The sequence below is a fragment of the Bos taurus genome, chromosome 19 (genome assembly GCF_002263795.3).
Source record: "Bos taurus isolate L1 Dominette 01449 registration number 42190680 breed Hereford chromosome 19, ARS-UCD2.0, whole genome shotgun sequence".
Lineage (NCBI taxonomy): Eukaryota > Metazoa > Chordata > Mammalia > Artiodactyla > Bovidae > Bos > Bos taurus.
This window is the reverse complement of record NC_037346.1, coordinates 47,598,801-47,622,084: the sequence shown is the minus strand read 5'-3', so window position 1 is coordinate 47,622,084 and position 23,284 is coordinate 47,598,801. Positions and strand designations below refer to the sequence as shown.

Below are 23,284 nucleotides of genomic sequence, written 5' to 3'. Positions count from 1 at the left end.
TTGGGGATTTTGATTTTCTATATATTATCTTTTAGCTATCATTTTCTAAGTTATTTTATAATCGATTAATTCTACTAAAGTAGTGAAAGTTGCTCAGTTGTGTTCGACTCTCTCAGACCCCATGGACTATACAGTCCATGGTATTCTCCAGGCCAGAACACTGGTCTGGGTAGCCTTTCCCTTCTTCAGGGGATCTTTCCAACCCAGGGATCAAACCCAGGTCTCCCACATAGCAGGAGGATTCTTTACCAGCTGAGCCACAAGGGAAGAATACTGGAGTGGGTAGCCTATCCCTTCTCCAGAGCATCTTCCTGACCCAGGAATTGAACTGGGGTCTCTTGCATTGGTGGTGGATTCTTTACCAACTGAGCTATTGGGAAAGCCCTATATCTGTCAAGATCTGGTCTATGAATCAGCATATTGTAAATTTGCTAAATAATCCATGTGTATCAGAAAACAATGTGCATTCTGCAGTTTAGGGGTATGGTGCTTTTGTACACACACACACACATGCGCGCGCGCGCGTCTTGTTTGTTGGTTTAGTTATTTCCTCATTCATTCAATAAAGGAATCAAAACCTTGAAGTGGCTTTTTAAACTTAAGAATGAAACTAAAAGGTGTTCCATAAACTGAAGAAACACAGTAGTTATGGAAAATGAAGTTATATTCCAGGCCCGAAAAGGCATTTGACACTTGGGATCATTGTTCTGACAAGACCCACATCCACGCCCTGCAACAGTTTTTCTTTCCTGGTTATAATAGGCCGATTCATCCCACGTTTCAATAAGCTGATGGGAAGCAGTTTACCTGATTTTCATCCTGGACTTCCATGTTGTACTGGTCACCTGGCTGAACTTCCGTGACTTTCTCCCCAAGGAGGAAACCCAGACGAGTCATGAGTGTGTTTGCTGCCTCATCTACAGATGGAGGGGGACCAAGTTCCTGTTCAGCATCACCTGCAACAGGAAGGCATTGAAACACCTGAATCCTTCAAAATAAAATGGCCAGTTTTACAACTATTTTTACATTCTGTTTGGTCATTTCCTTTGTTTTCACATTCTAAATCCAAAATTACGAGGTCCCTGACCAGAAACTTATTTTTCCGCTGTTACCTATTACAATTGACAGACAGTCTACTCAGAATTCTCAATATATTTACTTGAAACCCTTGAGTTTGAGAGAAAGTTTTTGTAACTCACTCAAAAGAACTTTCTCATTTCTGTGGCAGTTGGCTTTCCAATACAAGTCCTAGTCTTGGGATCTAGCTCCTGGCCACAATCACTGCCTTCATTCAGGTTCTTTTATCTCTTTTTTCTTAGTTTGTATAAATATTCTTTTTTATTTTAAAATCAGTTTAAACTTACAAAAAAGTTTCAAGAATAGTACAAAGAACAATTTTTTTTCCCTTAATCACTTTAAAATATAGACACGCTACCCCATCAGGCCCAGATAGTATGCATTTTCTATGAACAAGGACATTTTCTTACATAACCACAATACCAACAGAGAAATCAGGAACCTAACATTTTACATTATGATCTCATCCACAGACCCCATTTAAGTTTTGATATTTATCCAGTAACGTCATTTCTAGCAAAAAGATCCAATTCAGGATTAAGCAATGCATTTAGTTCTCAGTTTTCTTTGACTCTCTGAATCTCGAACAGTTCCTTAATCTTTTCTTAACTTTCACAACCATGACACTTTTGAAGATTATAAGTCAGATATTTTGTACCATGTCCCTCAATTTCAACTTTTCTCATGATATCTCACAATTTAATTTAGGGTAAGCATTTTTGGCAGCACTTTCACAAAATTAATGCTGTGTTAACTTGGAACACTTGGTTATGGTAGTGTCTGCCAGGTTTTTCCACTCTATAATTACACAATTTCTCTTTGTAATTAGTAAGTGTTTTGTGGGGGGATACTTTGAGAATATATATGTATTTCATCCCTCACCAAATTTTGAAATTAAAAAAATTTTTGATAAAAATACACGTAACAATATTTGTCATTTTAACCATTTTTAAGCATACAGTTCAGTGGCAATAAGTGCACTCACAACACTGTGCAACCATCTCCATTTTCAGAACTGTTTAATCACGGCCCAGAGAAACTGCCTCCACTAAACAAAACTTCCCAAGCCTAGTAACCTTTATTCTACTTCCTGTTTCTAGGAACTTGTCTATTCTAGGCATCTCATATAAGTGGAATAATACAGTATTTGTCCTTTTATGTCTAGCTTATCTCACTTTGCACATTTTCAAGGTTCATTCATGTTATAGCATGTATCAGAATTTCACTCCTTGTAATGGCTAAATTCTGTTCTATTTTATGTACATACCCATTTAGTTTATTTAGTCATCTGTCCATCACACTGGACACTTGAGCTGTTTCCACCTACTAGATATTATGAATAATGATCGCATCAACACTGGTATACAACAGCAGTTTGAATCTCTCCTCCATAAACTTTTGCCCACTATTTTTAGCATCTATTAATGTTTCCCAGTTAAATTCATTACTATCATGCTTGCCAAATAGTAAGTTTTCTAAATCCATCACTCTTTTACAGTTTAGTTTCTTTTCCTTTATCTATGTGTCTATCTACGTACTTACCTATCTGAACTCACAGACTCCTATTTTAGTCAATGAGTTATAATCTGTTACTGTTATTATTTATTTTATTGCTCCAATGTCCCAGAGTTGGCCAGGTGAGCCTTTTCACTTTGGCTCCTGTAACCTTCTGACACACCCCTGTCATTTTCTGAGTACCTCCTTGCTTTCTGTCACGAGATGCTGTAGGTTCCTCACGCATTTTTCTCTGCCCTAGCCCTGGAATCAGTCCTTTTTTCCAAGAAAGCCTGATTTTTTTAAGTGAGTAAATGTATTAGAATATCAGATATGCTCATCAGATGAGGATGCCACTGCCCTGCAGGTCCACCACATGGGCAAAGTTAGACAGTTATGTTGATACATATACGCATACACACAGCTCTATATTCATTTTAATCTGTAAATCCATATATAAACACTCCCCCTAAAGTTCACAGATGAGACCTAATTCAATACCACAGGGTTAAATCTGAATTTCTTCCTTTCCAAGGTTGTAACTTTTCTTCAACAGTGAAAAACCTGATCTTCATTTCCTTACTTATTTAATCTATTCTCCTTGCATGTAACAAATCTCACTGCTGCTCACTGCTACCCTACACACAGGTGCTCTACTCACTCTGGTTGGGTTCCCACCCTGAACTATCCCTTTCCCAGTCAGGTCATTTTTTCAAAACTGATGTGTAATTCATAAACCATAAGCTCTTCCCCCTTAGAGTATACAGCTCAGTGGCTTTGGTATATTCCTAAGTTTATCACCACTCTAATTCCTGAACATTTTCATCACTCCAAAAAGAAACCCACTCAGGTTTACTTTTTCGCCCTGAAATTTAGACCCCTAAATTTTTTGATCTCTGGCTTTCACTGTAATCTTCTGTTTCCAGTCTGCTATCTTCTTTCCATACAATCAGTATTTAAGCTTCTGTATTTAGGCTATTTTTCAGGGGTTACCAACTATGGATATTGTTCTTTTTCAGACCTTTTCACTGAGGGCTGCTGAACAAAGTCAATATGAGAATCCTCCTTAGCCTCATCGTCAAAATAAATTTATTTCCAAATAAAGAATTTATAGAAATTTACAGATATAAAAAAGAGCCAGGGAACTCAAGATGATCTATTTTAAATGTGATGCAGAACTAATTTACCTAAACTGAATTTATCTGTTTACACTAACTTGATTCATTGTCAACACTTTTTCAGATTTTATTTTATGCTCAAGTATATTTATAATAATTCACAGTAGCACATATCCCATATACGGTATTACCAAAATCTTTTTTTTTTTTTTTTTTGCTATCCTTTCACCATAGCAAGCGTTAACTATAGTGTCATATGGTTTGATACTAAAGCACAATAGCTTAATTTCTTTGGATAGTCTGTGTTACACATTAAATCACTCCAAGTGGCAAGAAAATGAGATTATCTAGCCCCCAAAGTCCATGGGGACTGTAGCCTGCCAAGCTACTCTATACATGGGATCTTCCATGCAAAAATACTAGAGTGGGTTGCCATTTCCTACTCTAGGGGATCTTCCAACCCCAGGATCGAACCCATGTCCCCTGTGTCTCCTAAATTGGCAGGCAGTTCTTTTACCACTGAGCCACCTGGGAAGCCCCACATTTTTGTACACCATTACTGAACTCAAAGTGTGGAAAATCTATATAGAATTCTTATTGGATTTATGTCAGAGTAGACAAACAGGATCTATATTCCCTTCTCCACTTCCTCTCTGAGAAACAACAAAAATGGATTTCTCTGACACAGAACAGAAAGATATCTCTGGGGCTTTATTACCTCTCTAACACCAACATTATAGACAGTTCCTTCTCTTTCTGCCTCTGCCCAACTAAGGTACTCTAACAAAATCTCAGGAAAAAGTTGTTACATATGCAAATGCATCTTTGAAACAAGTACCCTAAATCTAAAAAATAACACAAATGAATGTATATAAAAACAGTAACAGACTTACAGAGAGAGAAAACAAACTTGTGGTTATCAAATGGGAGAGAGAAGGGAGGGGGGTTAAATCAGGGGTATTGGTTTAGCAGATACAAACTGCTACATGTAAAACAGATAAGCAACAGGATATACTGTTCAGCACAGGGAATTACACCCATTTTCTTATAATAATCTTTAATGGAATATAATCTGCAAAAATAATCACTATGTAGTAAACCTGAAACTAACACAATACTGTAAACAAAATATACTTCAATAAAAACAAACAAATCCCCTGTCTTCATTCAAGCAAATTTCCACCTTTAAACCCTTGCTAGGGGTGGGATGATTTGGGAGAATGGCATTGAAACATGTATAATATCAAATATGAAACGAGTCACCAGTCCAGGTTCGATGCATGATACTGGATGCTTGGGGTTGGTGCACTGGGACGACCCAGAGGGATGGTATGGGGAGGCAGGAGGGAGGAGGGTTCAGGATGGGGAACACATGTATACCTGTGGTGGATTCATTTTGATATATGGCAAAACCAATATAATATTGTAAAGTTAAAAAATAAAAAAATAAAAATAAAAAAAATAAAAAAGAAATACACCATCAATCAATCAGACAGGCAAATGGTCTTGCAGATTAAAAAAATTTTTTTAAGTTTTTTATTTGGAAGTCAGATTCCAAATATATTATCTTTTAAAACCAACAACAACAAGAAAAACCTTTGCTAGAAAGAATTTTTTGTTTTGTTACTACAGTGTGTGGAATTTCTAAACTACTAAGTCATCTATTTAATATTATTAAAATTTATCAAAGCCTACTACAATAACACGAATACTTATAGTACATGAAATCAAAAGTAAATAGATTCTGGGTAAAACGCTAAAAGTTATTTTGAAGATATTTATAATAAAATGCAAAAGTCCCTGACCTCTTCAGATTCCACAACATACTACCACACTACATACAAATGGCAGGCAGAGACTATAATTACATTATCATTTCATGCATTATTCACAAAAGTCCAAATGTTAATCACTTAAGAAAGAGGCCAGCAGAAAAATAAACCAAATTCTTCCTTTTTCTTTTAGGCTCTTGTACTCATGTTACAGTTATTCTTACTATGTCACTCTAGTGTCTTAATTGTTTTCCTAAATATTTCTTTTAAAGGATACTAATATTTATTATTTTGAAGAAGTCTCCAAGTTCATATCCTTTGTATCCATCAAAGGATTGATGGGAGAAATGATACAGTGACCAGATTTTGCTGAAATCACTACAGAAAAAAACGGGGAAGATATTGATAAAACAAGTTGTCAAAATTATTGAAGCTAGGAAGTTAGTACACAGCAGTGCATCATTCTATTCCCCATCACTGTGAATGTTTGGAACTTTGAGAAAAAATTATGCAGGCAAGTTTCTTTTAAATAACTTAGTGATTCTCAAATGGTGACAATTCTGCCCCCAGGGAACATGTGGCAATGACCAGAGGTATTTCTGGCTGTCACACTGTGGGGAGGGGTGTTGCTCCTGGTCCCTGGTAGGTAGAGGCCAAGGATGCTGTTAACCATCCTACAGTACACAAGACATCTCCCCACAACAAAGGATTATCTAGCCCTGAAAGTCATTAAATAGTATTAAGGTTGAAAAACCCTGAAACAACTCGAATCACCTTATCCTTTGTTGTCGTTCAGCTGCCAGGTCGTGTCTGACTCTTTGCAATGCCTTATCCTTTAAAAATCTATCAAATTGAATGAACTCAACATAGCAGGAAAAAAAGTGCCCAATCTGTTACTTTTGAGGATTCTTATTAACAAAATTGCTTCAATTTCCAACTTACTATGCATTTTTACTCTTTGGACCATTTCCTTCCTGAGTGTAGGGCCTGTTTTCTGCACTACTACATTCTGCTAGTCTTTTCAGTCTTCAATGAACCTTCGTCTTACGGTGCATGGTGTGTGCATGCATGCTCCATTGCTCAGTCATGTTAAACTCTTGGCGACCCCATGGACTACAGCCCACCAGGTTCCTCTGTCTATGGAGTGGGTTGCCATTTCCTTCTCCAGGGATCATCCTGATCCAGGGATTGAACACGGGTCTCCTGCAATGGCAGGAGGATTCTTTACAACTAAGTGACCTGGGAAGCCAATGGTGCATGGACAGGACTTTATTGGTGTTATATTGTATATGTTAAGGGTGGGGGATTATATCATGACACAAAACAAGTAAATGAAACTAAAAATATATCTGAGTTTTTCAGATTATCTTTTTAAAATTATAACAACATCCAGAACATATGGAGACTAGTTTATATGCCAGGTACTGTTTCTAAGCATTTTATATACATTAACTCATTTAATGATCATAATAACCCTATGAGGTAGGCAGTCTTATCCCCATTTTATGGATAAAGAAAGTGAACGATAGAGAGTTGAATAACTTGCCAAAATTCATAAACTATTAAGTAACTGAACTAGGAAATCTGGATTTAGACCTCAGGCTCTTAATCCCTAAGCTCTACTGTAATCCTTGATTCCAGCCTCTCGCAATGTTGCTAGGTATCATTTTTCTACCTCCTCTCTGCCGAGCATATTTGTTCAAAACTCAAAATTCCTCTGAAATTGTCAGACTGAATATCTTACCTATCTTTCTGTCTCATCCATGACCATTCAGGCAACGTGAAGAATGTGCCATCTTCCTAACGTTTGGTTTAGGCATGTTTTATGCCCAATGAAGGTATGAGCCTAAACAAAGATAGCACTTTCTTTGAGTGGGATCCTAGTGTGACTTCTTTAGTAACAATGAACTTGGAATATGATACACAAAACAAGATGGCTGGTAGGTTGTTGAAAAATAATCCCTATCAGACTATTATACACAAAATAAACCATATATCATTTATACATTTTGTTGATTAAAGCTACTGAAATTCATCTTGGCTATTTGGAAGCAGTGTGTTTATGCAATAGGCTTTGATTGAATGAGGAAGACAGCACCTTAAAACTAAATATTCTAACATTTACATGGATATGGAAAGGTCTGGGGATAGTAAAGAAAATGTGAAGAAGAGTGACTGCTATTACTTAACATCAAGATTTAATCTAATGCTAAAGTAATTAAGAGAGAGTATGAATGGTACAAGCATAGACCAAAAGACCAGGAGAACACAATAAAAAATCCAGAAACATATCTATACAAGTGGAGTCACCTTATTTAGGACAGAAATGCCACTGCAATTGTTTAGTAAGAGAACGGCATTTTCTCTCTCTCTCTTTTTGTTTTATGAGTATGCTACATTTTACTTGCCGTGGGTAATATGAAATTTGACAATAATGGCACATTTGACAATAAAGACTATAAAGCGATATCTTCTGGACATTAACGTAAAGAGATGGTGCCCATCTACTGTGAAGAATCTTTACATACAATGATGAAACAATAAACAGATAAGTATACATCTCTATCCATTACTCCAAATCTTCATTGATAAAACAATGTGCTTCAAGTAGACTCATAATTTTATGTTTTTTAACTAAATTGCATATATAGACAAAAATCCCACCAAAAATATTCACATAGGTCCTCATATATTACAGGGTGACCCTTAGAGAATGGCATTTTCAATAACCGGTGATGGATCTATATGTCAGAATAAACATGAAACCTGTCCCTACCTCATGCCATACACAAAAATCAATTCCAGGTGGAGTATAGACCCAAACACAAAATAGAATACATTTTCTGGAAGGTAGCCTAAGAGAATATCTTCATGAACTAGGACTAGGCAAAGATTTTTCAAATAAGACACAAAAGGCACTAACCCACAAAAGAAAAAGATAGGTTAAGTTTATTAATAAGAAAAACTTCTGTTCACCAAAGATTCCACTAAAACAGTAAAAAGGCAAGCCACAAAGAGGGAAGAATATCTTTAACTCAATCTTGCCTGTTACTCCAATTATCTCTTGACTTCCTACTTTTGCATTCCAGTCCCCTGTGATGAAAAGGACTTCTCTTTTTGGTGTTAGTTCTAGAAGGTCTTGCAGGTCTTCATAGGACCATTCAGCTTCAGCTTCTTCGGCATTAGTGGTTGGGGCATAGACTTGGATTACTGTGATATTGAATGGTTTGCCTTGGAAATGAACAGAGATCATTCTGTTGTTTTTGAGATTGCACCCAAGTACTGCATTTCAGACTCCTGTGTTGACTATGAGGGCTACTCCATTTCTTCTAAGGGAATCTTGCCCACAGTATTAGATATAAGAGAAAAGGAAAGATATATCTATATGAATGCAGGGTTCCAAAGAATAGCAAGGAGAGGCAAGAAAGCCTTCATCAGTGATCAATGCAAAGAAATAGAGGAAAACAATAGAATGGGAAAGGCTAGTGATCTCCTCAAGAAAATCAGAGATATCAAGGGAACATTTCATGCAAAAATGGGCACAATAAAGGAAAGAAATGGTATGGACCTAACAGAAGCAGAAGATACTAAGAAGAGCTAACAAGAATCCACAGAAGAACTATATAAAAATGATCTTCATGACCCAGATAACCACGATGATGTGATCACTCACATACAGCCAGATATCCTGGAATGTGATATCAAGTGGGCTTTAGGAAGCATCACTACAATAAAGTTAGTGGAGGTGATGGAATTCCAGTTGAGCTATTTCAAATCCTAAAAGATGATGCTGTGAAAGTGCTGTGAAAGTGCAATACATCAGCAAATTTGGAAAACTCAGCAGGGGCCACATGCCTGAAAAGGTCAGTTTTCATTCCAATCCCAAAGAAAGACAATGCCAAAGAATGTTCAAACTGCTGCACAATTGCACTCATCTCAAATGCTAGCAAAATAATGCTCAATATTTTCCAAGCCAGGCTTCAACAGCATGTGAACTGAGAACTTCCAGATGTTCAAGCTGGATTTAGAAAAGGCAGAGGAACCAGAGATCAAATTGCCAACATCCACTGGATCATTTTTTTGGGGCTCCAAAATCACTGCAGATGGTGACTGCAGCCATGAAATTAAAAGACGCTTACTCCTTGGAAGGAAAGTTATGACCAACCTAGATAGCATATTGAAAAGCAGAGACATTACTTTGTCAACAAAGGTCCATCTAGTCAAGGCTATGGTTTTTCCTGTGGTCATGTATGGATGTGAGAGTTGGACTGTGAAGAAGGCTGAGCGCCGAAGAATTGATGCTTTTGAACTGTGGTGTTGGAGAAGACTCTTGAGAGTCCCTTGGACTGCAAGGAGATCCAACCAGTCCATTCTGAAGGAGATCAGCCCTGGGATTTCTTCTGAAGGAATGATGCTAAAGCTGAAACTCCAGTACTTTGGCCACCTCATGCGAAGAGTTGACTCACTGGAAAAGACTCTGATGCTGGGAGGGATTGGGGGCAGAAGGAGAAGGGGACGACAGAGGATGAAATGGCTGGATGGCATCACTGACTCGATGGACGTGAGTCTCAGTGAATTCCGGGAGTTGGTGATGGACAGGGAGGCCTGGCGTGCTGTGATTCATGGGGTCACAAAGAGTCGGACACGACTGAGTGACTGAACTGAACTGAACTGAACTGGATCATCAAAAAAGCAAGAGAGTTCCAAAAAAACATCTACTTCTGCTTTATTGACTACACCAAAGCCTCTGACTGTATGGATCACAACAAATTGTGGAAAATTCTGAAAGAGATGGGAATACCAGAGCACCTTACCTGCCTCCTGAGAAATCTGTATGCAGGTCAAGAAACAACAGTTACTACTGGACATGGAACAATGGACTGGTTCCAAATTGGGAAAGGAGCACGTCAAGGATGTATATTGTCACCCTGCGTACTTATATGCAGAGTACATCACGTGAAATGCCAGGCTGGATGAAGCACACGCTGGAATCAAGATTTCTGGGAGAAATATCAATATGCACCTTTACAGCAGAAAGCAAATAAGAACTAAAGAGCCTCTTGATGAAAGTGAAAGAGGAGAGTGAAAAAGTTGGCTTAAAACTCAACATTCAAAAAACTAAGATCATGGTATCTGGTCCCATTACTTCATGGCAAATTGATGGGGAAACAATGGAAACAGTGAGAGACTTTATTTTGTTGGGCTCCAAACAAAATCACTGCAGATGGTGACTTCAGCCATGAAATTTGAAGATGCTTGCTCCTTGGAAGAAAAGCTATGACCAATCTAGACGGCATATGAAAAAGCAGAGACATTACTTTGCCAACAAAGGTCCATCTAATCAAAGCTATGGTTTTTCCAGTAGTCATGTATGGATGTGAGAATTGGATTATACAGCAAGCTGAGTGCTGAAGAACTGATGCTTATGAACTGTGATGTTGGATAAGACTCTTGAGAGTCCCTTGGACTGCACAGAGATCAAACCAATCAATCCTAAAGGAAGTCAGTCGTGAATATTCACTGAAGGACTGAAGCTAAAGCTCCTATACTCTGGCCACCTGATAGGAAGAACTGACTCATTTGAAAAGACCCTGATGCTGGGAAAGATTGAAGGCCAGAGAAGGGGACAATAGAGGATGAGATGGTTGGATAGTATCACTGAGTCAATGGACAGGAGTTTGAGCAAGCTCTGGGAGTTGGTGATGGACAGGGAAGCCTGGCATGCTGCTGTCCATGGGGTTGCAAAGAGTTGGACATGACTGAGCGACTGAAGTGAATATGGGGCCAAAGGACAGTTAACCTGTTTTTCTGGTATGAATGTAAATCAGTAGCATAAAATTTGAAAAAAAAAATTAGATAGAACATATTGAAACCCCATGACCCAGCAAGCCACTACTAGGTATATATCAAAATGAAAAGTAAGCACAGGGGCTTTGAAATAGATGTGGCAAACATTCATAAAATTGTTCATAACAGCCAAAGTTGAAAATGCCCATCAACAGTAGACATACAATGAAACACGACAGCAATAAAAGAGAATCTCACAAACATACAATTAAACAAAAGAAGAGAGGCTCAAGAGTACAGGTTAAATGATTTCATTTATGTAAAGTCTGAAAACTGCCAAAGGAAATAAATGATAATGCAGTGAGACTAAAGGTCACACTTACATGGAGTGGAATATGATGCAGAGGAAGCATGAGAAAAGCTTCTGAGGTGCTGGGAACGTTCTGTGTCTGAATTTAGGAAGTGGTTATACGGGTGTTCATGTCATAATTTCACAGAGATGCACAATTATTTGAATTGTTGTTCAGTTGTTCAGTCGTTCCTCTTTGTTGCAACCCCACGGACTGCAGCACACCAGGCTTCCCTGTCATTTACTACCTCCCGGAGTTTGCTCAAACTTATGTTCACTGAGTCGATGATGCCCTCTGTCTTGTCCTTTGTCATCCCCTTCTCCTCCTGTCCTCAGTCTTTCCCAGCATCAGAGTCTTTTCCAATGAGTTGTCTCTCTGATATCTTTCTGTATTTATGTTATATTTTAACTTTTAAATATGATAGAAAAGGTACTCAGGTCATAGGACACTGGGTTTGAGAATGAAACAATAATCACAATACTTTTTTTTCCTTCAAGAAAGAAATCTACAACTATTGAAAAACTAAATAATGCTGTATATAGTTAAAATCTGTGTAAGAAATTACCTCACCATTCCTCTCTTACATTGCTTTTGTTTAGTCGTTGAGTTGTGTCCAACTCTTTTCTGACCCCATGGACTGTAGCCTGCCAGGCTCCTCTGTCCATGGGATTTCCCAGGCAAGAATACTGGAGTGCGTTGCCATTTCCTTCTCCCCTTCTCTTAAACCAGTTAACAACTTAAAGTGGAAAAATGACATAAGGATAGAAAGAAGCCAATATATACAAGAACTACTCTGTAAATTAAAGGAATAGTGAGTTGAGAGATAAACAATTACACTTGTCCTTGAAGGATGGAGGAGGAAAAGGTGGAGAGTAGGTTTTTTTCAGGAGACCATACTTGAAATACTTATTTGATTTCTTAACAACAGAGCGAGGGAAAAAGAGAAGAGGGAACAATTTTCAGATTCAAGTTCTGTATGACTTACCAGTTCAACATAAAGACAGAACTCCAAGATCAAAACTGAAAATATAGCACATTTAGTGCTGTTTTAAAAGAGTGTTGTATTTCTGTACTAGAGAAGGAAATGGCAACCCACTCCAGTATTCTTGCCTGGAAAATCCCATGGATGGTGGAACCTGGTAGGCTATAGTTCATGGGGTCGCAAAGAGTCGGACACGACTGAGCAACTTCACTTTCACTTTCAGTAATAATAACAGTAACTTATTGAGATATTACTCTCTGGTACTTTTCCAAGTGCTTTACATATATTAAATCATTTAATCTTCACAACATTCCTTATCTTACAGATAGTAAAAGTAAGGCACACAAAGACTAAGTTTTTGCTTGACCATGGTTACAGAGTTAAGACTGTGTGTGTTAGTCGCTCAGTCATGTCCAGCTCTTTATGACTCCATGGACTCGTAGCCCACAGGCACTTCTTGTCCATGGAATTCTCCAGGCAAGAATAGTAGAATACTGGAAGGGGTAGCCATTCCCTTTTCAAGAGTTAGGCATGAAAGTGAAAAAGTGAAAGTCACTCAGTGGTGTCTGACTCTTTGCAACCCCATGGACTGTAGCCAGGCAGGTTCCTTTGTCCATGGAATTCTCCAGGCCAGAATACTGGAGTAGGTAGCCTTTCCCTTCTCCAGGGGATCTTCCCAACTCAGGGATGGAACCCAGGTCTCCTGCATTGGAGGCGGATTCTCAACCATCTGAGCCATAAGGGAAGCCCAAGAATACTGGAGTGGATAGACTATTCCTTTTCCAGCCGATCTTCCCAACCCAGGAATCGAACTGGGGTCTCCTGCATTGCAGATGGATTCTTTACCAGCTGAGCTACGCAGTGGCAGTCAATTTTGAAGTACAGGCTGCCTGGCTGTTGGGCTCATTATGTGGCTAGGAAATATGTGATTATTAAGTACAAATTGTTTAAATGGTTATCTTATTAATGGTATCCAGCAGAACAACTTCCACAGACAATATAGGAAAGCAAGAATTAATTCAGTAAATATTTACTAAGCACTTTCTGTGTGTCCAGCACTGTGTGAGGTATTAGATACACATTTATGGACAATGGAGACAGTCCCTATCCTTAAGGAGCTTATAGTCTCGTGTGGAAAAGAAAGTAATTTGATTTAATCATAGTAATTTAAAAGCTGAGAAATACAATGCAGGCAAAAAACAGGATGCTGCAAAAAAGCAAGTGGCAAATATTTCAGAATATTTTGGTGTTTATTTTTCTGGATGACGTGAATTTTCTTTTCAGAGGTGGTTTAAACTTCACAACATCTGCAAAAAGTCCCTTCTACTTAAAGTTCTCAAACTGCAGAGGGATTAAACGATGACTTAAACTGTGCCAAGAAATGAATGTCTAATAGCTAATGTATCCAAATCGCTAATCTGTATTCCTAACATGGCAGGCTACACAAAGAATAGTTCCACAGACTTTTAATTCTCAGCATTCTCTTAGCATTTTCTCATCGGGCTGTTTACATTTTCCTTTATGATCTGTTAATTATAAACTGCCTGTTCTCATCTATTTCAAGACTCAGAAATTTGTACCACATTTAATCAAATAAAGAAACCCATGCTTTCTCTCTAACAGAGTTACAAAACCTATGATTAGCTTAGCCCAATTGCCAGAGTAAACCTGGTCATGTTTTCATTTCCTAGCTCTTAAATGGTAACCTAAATTTTTTCTTTTCTGATGAAACTGGAAGTGAGTTACTGATATTCTGATGAATATTGGAAACGTGACTGCTATCTGTCACAGTAAGCTCTAGAGCTGACATGGAGCTCTTCCACATCCTCCCCAAACTGAGCTCCTGATTTTTAAAGTCACTGCCTACCAGTGATCAACAATAAAAGCAACACCTGGGTTTCCCTGGTAGTTCAGTAGTAAAGAATCCATCTGCTGATGACATGATTCTCTACGTAGAAAACCCTCAAGATGCCACTAGAAAATTACTATCAATGAATACAGTAAAGCTGTAGGATACAAAATTAATACACAGAAATCCCTTGCATTCCTATACAACAACAATGAAAAACCAGAAAGAGAAATCAAGGAAACAATCCCATTCACCATTGCAACAAAAAGAATAAAATACTTAGGAATAAATTTACCTAAAGAAACAAAAGACCTGTATATAGAAAACTATAAAACACTGGTGAAAGAAATAAAAGATGACACAAATAGATAGACCATGTTCACAGATTGGAAAAATCAATATAGTGAAAATCCGTATACTACCCAAAGCAATCTATAGATTCAATACAAACCTTATCAAACTCCCAACGGCATTTTTCACAGAACTAGAACACATCATTTCACAATTTGTATGGAAACATAAAAAACCTCAAATAGCCAAAGCAATCTTAAGAAAGAGGAATGGAACTGGAGCAATCAACCTTCCTGACTTCAGACTATACTACAAAGCTACAGTCATCAAGACAGTATGGTACTGGCACAAAGACAGAAATGTAGATCAATGGAACAAAACAGAAAGTCCAGCTATAAATCCATGCACCTATGGACACCTTATATTTGACAAAAGAGGCAAAAATATACAAGGAGAAAATACAGTCTCTTCAACAAGTAGTGCTGGGAAAAATGGTCAACCACGTATAAAAGAATGAAATTTGAATGCTTTCTAACACCATACACAGAAATAAGCTCAAAATGGATTTAAAGATCTAAATGTAAGACCAGAAACTATAAAACTCTTAGAGGAAAACATATGCAGAACACTCAGACATAAATCACAGCAAAATCTTCTATGACCTACCTCCCACAGTAATGGGAATAAAACAAAAATAAATAAATAGGACTTAATTAAACTTAAAAGCTTTTGCACAACTAAAGGACTAGAAGCCAGGTGAAAGGACAGCCTGGAATGGGAGAAAATAATAGCAAACAAAACAACTGACAAAGAATTAATCTCCAAAATATACAAGCAGCTCATGCAGCTCAATACCAGAAAAATGAACAACCCAATCAAAATTGGGCAAACGAACTAAACAGATATTTCTCCAAAGAAGACACACAGATTGCTAATAAACACATGAAAAGATGCTCAACATTATTCATTATCAGAGAAATGCAAATCTAAACCATAATGACATAGAATCTCATGCTGGTCAGAATGGCCATCATCAAAAAGTCTACAAACAATAAATGCTGGAGAGACTATGGAGAAAAGGGAACTCTCTTACACTGCTGGTGGGAATGAAAACTGGTACAGCCACTATGAAGAACAGTGTGGAGACTCCTTAAAAAACTGGGAATAGAACTGCCATATGAACCAGCAGTCCCACTGGTGGGTATACACACTGAGAAAACCAGAACTGAAAGAGACACATGCACCCAATGTTCACTGCAGCACTATTTACAATAGCTAGGACATAGAAGCAACCTAGATGTCCATCGGCAGATGAATGGATAAGGAAGTTGTGGTACATATATACAATGGACTATTACTCAGCTAAAAAAAGGAACACATTTGAGTCAGTTCTAATGAGGCGGATGAAACTGGAGCCTATCATACAGAAAGAGAAACACAAATGCTGTATAATAACATATATATGGAATTGAGAAAGATGGTAATGATAATCCTACATGCAGGGCAGCAAAAGAGACACAGATGTAAAGAACAGACTTTTGGACTCTGTAGGAGAAGGCGAGGGTGGGATGATTTGAGAGAATAGCACTGAAACATGCATATTACCATATGTAAAACAGGTGACCAGTGCAAGTTTGATGCATAAAGCAGAGCACCCAAAGCCAGTGCTCTGAGACAACCCAGAGGGATAAGGTGGGGAGGGAGGTGGGGAGGGAGGTAGAGGCGGGTACAGGATGTGGGGGACACATGTATACCCGTGGCTGATTCATGTCAATGTATGGCAAAACTGCCACAATATTGCAATTATCTTTCAATTAAAATAAGTAAAACAATAGACTAAACAAAACAAAACAAAAACCAATAAAAAACCCAGAGAAAAAAAAGCATGGATGAAGGCAAAAAGAGAATCCATCTGCCAATGCAGGAGACACGGGTTCATCAGTCCCTGGTCCAAGAAGACCCCACATGCTGCTGGCAACTAAGCCCACCTTTGTGTGGATATATATTTTAATTTCTCTAGGACAAACACAAAGGTGTATGATGGCTGGGTTATAAAGTTTAAAAGTTTAACTTTATAAGAAATCACTTGTTTCCAAAGTGACTGTTCAGTTCACACTCTCAAGTAGTATGTAACAGTTCTAGTTTCTCTATATCCTCACCAATGCTTGCTATTGTGAGACACTTTGATTTTAGCCATACCAAGAGTGTACAGTGGTATTTCAAGGTTTCACTTTGCATTTCTCTGATGACTAATGCTCCTTGGAAGAAAAGCTGTGACTAACCTAGACAGCATATTAAGAGACATTACTTTGCCAAAAAAGGTCCGTCTAGTCAAAGCTATGGTTTTTCCAGTAGTCATGTACAGATGTGAGAATTGGACTATAAAGAAAGCTGAGAGCTTAAGAAAGAGTTGGACTATAAAGAAAGCTGAGAGCTGAAGAATTGATGCTTTTGAACTGTGGTGCTAGAGAAGACTCTTGAGAGTCCCTTGGACTGCAAGGAGATCCAACCAATCCATCCTAAAGGAGATCAGTCCTGGGTGTTCATTGGAAGGACTGATGCTGAAGCTTAAACTCCAATACTTTGGCTACCTGAGGCGAAGAACTGACTCACTGGAAAAGACCCTGATGCTGAGAAAAATTGAGGGTGGGAGGACAAGGGGATGACAGAGGATGAGATGGTTCGATGGCATCACCGACTCAATGGACATGAGTTTGAGTAAACTCCAGGAGTTGATGATGGACAGGGAAGCCTGGCGTGCTGCAGTTCACGGGGTCGCAAAGAGTTGGACATGACTAAGCGACTGAACTGAACTGATGACTAATGATGATGTGCATCTTTTCATGTATTTACTGGCCCTTCTTACATCTTCTTTTGTGATTATCTCTTCAAATTTTTTATACTTAAAAAATATTAAGATTCTTTTATTATTTGTAAGGATTCTTTATATTGGATACAAATCTGTCAGACATATGTATGCTAACATTTTCTCCTGTTATATGGCTTGCCATTTCCTGTTATCAAAAGTATCTTAAAGAGTGAATGTTTTAAATTTAGATAAAGCCCAACTTTTAATTTTTGTTTTTTATAGCTCACATTCCTAGAAATTTTTGCCTACTCTAAGATTGCATAGACTTGCTCCTAGCTCTTACATTTAGGTCTATGGTACTATTTTTGTTAAATTTTATTAAAAATTTATTGGAATATAGCTGCTTTACAACACTGTGCTAGTTTCTACTGTACAGCAAAGCAAATCAGCTATACATACACTACAGGGGGTAAAAATATCCCCTGGGTCTACAGTACTTTAAGTGAACTTATGTGCATGGTAAGAGGTAAGGGTTGATGTTCATTTCCCTGACACCTTTACTGAAGAATAATGGAAGTCCTTTAACTTTGTTGTTCTTTTGAAAACTTGCTGTGGTCACTATGGGTCACTTGATTCCTATAAAAATTTTAAAATCATGCAAATATCTAAATTTGCAATCATGTAAACCTTATATATTTCTAAAAACACTTTTTCTTGGGGTTCCTTTAAATCAAAATAGCTATCTTAGCAATACTGAATCTTCTAACCCATAAATATGATATAGCTCTTCATTTATTTGGATCTTTGTGTTTTATTTATAACTTTTAGTGTACACATTTTATCAAATTTATCCCAATATATTTCATGATTTTTAACATTACTGTAAATGAAATTGTGTTTAGATTTACTTTTCCAACTGTTCTTTGCTAGAATATAGAAAAACTGATTTTTATATAATGACCTTACTGTCTCCTCTTTTAAACTTACATAAGTGCATTTATATAAATGTTATTGGAAAAGTAGGCTGCAAGTATTAGTTTGTGTTTTTGTATTACTCTGCTGGTATATAAACATATCCAGTAGTCACATATGGATGTGAGAGTTGGACCATAAAGTAAGCTGAGTGCCGAAGAACTGTTGTTTTTTGAACTGTGGTGTTGGAGACAACTCTTGAGAGTCTCCTGGGCAGCAAGGAGATCAAACCAGTCAATCCTAAAGGAAATCAGTCCTGAATATTCATCGGAAGCACTGATGCTGAACTTGAAGCTCTGATACTTTAGCCACCTGATGCGAAGAGCTGACTCATTGGAAAAGACCCTGATGCTGGGAAAGACTGAAGGTGGGGGGAGAAGGGGACGGCAGAAGATGAGATGGTTGGATGGCATCATCGATGTGATGGACACGAACTTGGGTAAGCTCTGGGAGTTGGTGATGGAACAGGGAGGCCTGGCGTGCTGCTGTCCACGGGGTCACTAAGAGTTGGACACAACTGAGTGACTGAACTGACTGATGCAATACAGAGGTAGTTGGGGAATTCCCTGGCAGTCCAGTGGTTGAGACTCCAAGCTTTCACTACAGAGGGTCTGGGTTTGATCCCTGGTCAGGGAACTAGTCGTGGCCGAGTGGTTAAGGTGATGGACTAGAAATCCAACGGGGTCTCCCTGCACAGATTCAAATCCTGCTGACTATGCATCCCTTTGTGCTCCCTAGTAGCTCAGATGGTAAAGAATCCACCTGCAATGCAGGAGAGCTGAGTTTGATTCCTGGGTTGGGAATATCCCCGAAGGAGGGCACGGCAATCCACTTTAGTATTCTTGTCTGGAGAATCCCCATGGACAGAGGAGCCTGGTGGGCTACAGTCCATGGGGTCACAAAGAGTTGGACAAGACTGAGCTACTGAGCACAGTCATCTTCCAGTGCTTCCTACAGACTACAGACAGATAGGGAACTAAGATCCCATAAGCTTCACGGTTTGGCCAAAAAATTAAATAACAAATAAAATAAAGGTAGTTAAGAGTTGGGGAGGGAATCTCCACATCCACACAGAACACTGATATATCAAGGCAGCTCATGAGAGGCTTGCTTTACACCGAATTTGGGAGTAACAATGATGAGACACTCAGGAATTAGCTAGTTCTGTGATTAGGATTCTTAAACAGGAAAGTCTGTGACTATATCCTAAACTCCTCAGGCATGTCTCTAAATATATACAGGAACTTGTTTTTAAGAGTTCCTAGGGAAAACAATTTGGGGTGGAAGAGAAGATGCCATTTACAATGTTTTTTGAACTTAACACCAGGAACCTGGTTCTTACTCTAGTTGGGGATAAAAGTAAGAGGAATGGAGGTAATGTAAGATGGTAAGAAAATGACACTAATAAAAGAGCTATAAAACTAGGGGCCCTGTGAAGAACTGAAAGGGTAAGTTAATTCTAACGTAGAAGTCTGACAGAAGCTGTAACACTGGTATACCAGAAAAGCGCTTTACCTCACACAGCATAGCTTCAGGGCCATGAGATGACCAAGTCAAAATCAATTAATGTGGAAAGTGATACATCACCCAGGCCTTAACAGACTCCAGAGCCACGTCAATCTCTGCCTTTGTCATTGGAGTGACAGGATGGCAGCTGCCACGTAAGTCACAAAGTGCAGATGAGAGAATGGCACAAGTGGCTGTCGAGGGGGAGGCTGAGACAAAGGCATAAACGACCGGATCAGGAAAAGAGATCCCTTGCACGGTGGAACGGCAGCAGCTACGATGTTCCAGGTGAAATTCCATTTTAACTAACACAAATGCTATGTTGTTGTTCTCAAGACGTGTAAGGAATCTAATTCTATCCATTCACTTTTTACACGCCTAATCTGAGTCTTATCAAAAAAGCATTTCTTTCTTGTGTTTATATTTACGTCCAAGCATGGAAGTCAATATATTGTGTTCTAGGTCAGAATACCATAATCATGTTATGTGGGAAAAAAGGCATGGAAATAAATGACAACCACCCAAATAAGAACAAGCACAGCTTGTTTATTTGTTTACTTATTTATTTATTCAGAGCTTGCTGTAGCAAGTGCATCAGTTACCATCACTTGGACCTGGCAGAGACTCAAAGGCAGGCAGTGGAGTGGAAAAGCTTTATAGGCAGATGAAAGGACAGGCTTCAGGTATGCCGACTGGAGGCACTCGGCACAGAGATGCTGAAGGTGGGTTAACTAGAAGTGGGCATCTTATAAGACAGGTTACGTGTGCATATTTAGCTTTCTCTCATTAGTCTTAAGTTGGAAGTGAGGGCAAATACTAGGGAAATTGTCAGTTAATAATCAAGTCCTGGTGATTTAGTTCCAGTTGTTACTGTTGTAGTTCCAGGGGTTACTGTTGGCTTCTTGGACTGGTTGCTTGAGATAGTAATCTTACTACCTACAAATCTGACTTGTAGATATAGGCTGTGTTCCTAGGCTATTTGCCGAAAGTTGGGTGTCAGCATTCTATTTTTATAGACGGTCTGGTCATTTGTATATATATCCAGTTTCTCAAAGGAATACTGTTAAGTTTACTCATGTATTTATTTTCTTTTTCCTGACCTCTGAGGATAAATGGGTTCACCTGCCAATGCAGGAGACAAGGGTTTGATCCCTTGGTCAGGAAGATCCCCTAGGGTAGGAAATGACAGCCTGCTCCAGTATTCTTGCCTGAAAAATCCCATGGACAGAGGAGCCTGATGGGCTACAGGCAACGGGGTTGCAGAGTTGGACATGACTGAGCAACTGAGTGCACACACATGTGTCATGTCTGGCCAGCAGGATTTCCTGAAATTCTCATTCTTTGTTTTACACTAACTGATTATGTTCTCAAATTACATTTATTACAGTTCACTTATAGCTGATTGATCTCAGTTGGCTGCCATGGCTGAATTCTGATCCAGTGAAGCTTTATGCCCGTTCCCATATGCTAGTCACACTGGCAGGCAGTCTTCCTTCCATAGGAGGAGAAAGTTTTTGAATTTAAAACAAATGGGATACTATACATTAAAAAAAAACAAAAAACTGAAAGAAATACCACTCCCCCTTTCTCAACACCATAGTGAAATTATGTTATAAGAACAGATAAGAAATCATGGTTCTGGTTTGTCAAGCATACAAAGCCCTCTGCAGTAAATTAGAAAGAGAAAAGACATTTTTTAAAAAGAATATTTGTGGGAGAGGGAGAGGGTGGGAAGATTTGGGAGAATGGCATTGAAACATGTAAAATATCATGTATGAAACGAGATGCCAGTCCAGGTTCGATGCACGATACTGGATGCTTGGGGCTAGTGCACTGGGACGACCCAGAGGGATGGTATGGGGAGGGAGGAGGGTTCAGGATGGGGAACACATGTATACCTGTGGTGGATTCATTTTGATATTTGGCAAAACTAATACAATTATGTAAAGTTTAAAAATAAAATTAAAAAAAAAGTAAAAAAAAAAAAAGAATATTTGACAATACCACTATTTTAGTTGGGTATTTATTTATATATTTTAAATAAGGCAGAAACCTCTTCTTTAGCCCAATGGGACTGTCTCTGCTGTCTCTCTTTCATATTTTTTTTCTTCCCTTCTTTTTGGGCTGTGCCACTTGGCTTGTTAGATCTTAGTTCCTCGACCAGGGACTGAACCCAGGCCCTCAGTAGTAAAGGCACAAGAGTCCTAACCGCTGCACCTCCAGGGAATTCCCAGAAAAGACACATTCTTAAGTAAAGAGAAAACTATGTAATTTACACATATTTATAGCACACTAAATTTTTTCATTTTGCCTTCCTCTGACTTTTTAGGTTCATTTCATTCATTCAATACACACTGAATGAACATCCACTATGTATTAGTCACTACACTAATGCACTGTGGACACAGTGGAAGCATCAAGGAGAAAATGCACAAATTGTCCACATGAGTGTTTTTGATCATTTTAGTGTTCTATTTTTTTCCCTGTTTGGATATTTGAGAAGAAACGACTTAGGAAAATTGTTACTCAAAAACCTGCATTAGAAAAATGCTGTGGTGATTCACTTACACCTTAATTCTTTCTTCTCTCTTAGCCACAAAGCATATCATCCTGGGTCATTATAAAAAAATGTTACTTGGTTAGGGAACAGATAAGGCATTTGCTATACTAGAGAATTCATCATGTAGAATAAATTTTAACTAAGAAAACAAACATCATTTCTCTGGTAAGGTACCAGAAAATAGTATCCATATTTTATGCCCTTGACTATAATTGAAGTTTTACTTGTATACAAATGAATTCTATCCAGAGCTCTTTCATTTAAGACTTAGAAAAATTATTTATACAAAATAAATAATACCTTTGCATTTTAAGGGTAGCCTTCTGTTCTACAGTACCAAAGATGACTTATGTGGATTAATAGAAGACTGAGTCTTTAATATATGCACTAGGCATTTTATGGTAGATACAAAAAATGCATTACACAGCTTTTGATACCCAATGTTTTAATGAAACATTATCAGCAGATAAGACCATTCCTTTTAAAATTGGTTTGCAACAGAGCCAAGAAATAGAAGCCAGACTGTAGGAAACTTGGGTCTCATGATCCTCTTCAAACATTAAAAGAAACTCTCCAATCTTTTGCTTGATGACTCCTATCTCCTATTTAATTTTTTTTCTGCCAGCAATATAAACAGCTTCATCCACTCAGAATTATAATTTAACTATTATGGCTATTGTAGAGGGTAAGATAAAAGCTGAAAACAATAATGTTGAA

At 38.2% G+C, this 23,284-nt stretch overlaps 1 protein-coding gene across 7 annotated transcripts in view; it reads right to left on the bottom strand.

The window, feature by feature from the left end:
- The window catches only part of TANC2 (tetratricopeptide repeat, ankyrin repeat and coiled-coil containing 2), a 363,973-nt gene that overhangs the window by 142,571 nt on the left and 198,118 nt on the right, over window positions 1-23,284 (bottom strand). For all 7 annotated transcript variants that reach the window (XM_010816367.4, XM_005220895.5, XM_005220897.5 and 4 more), the window contains one exon: window positions 808-956. In XM_010816367.4, the coding sequence (XP_010814669.2) occupies window positions 808-956 (149 nt within the window). The remainder of the gene's footprint in view (window positions 1-807; window positions 957-23,284) is intronic.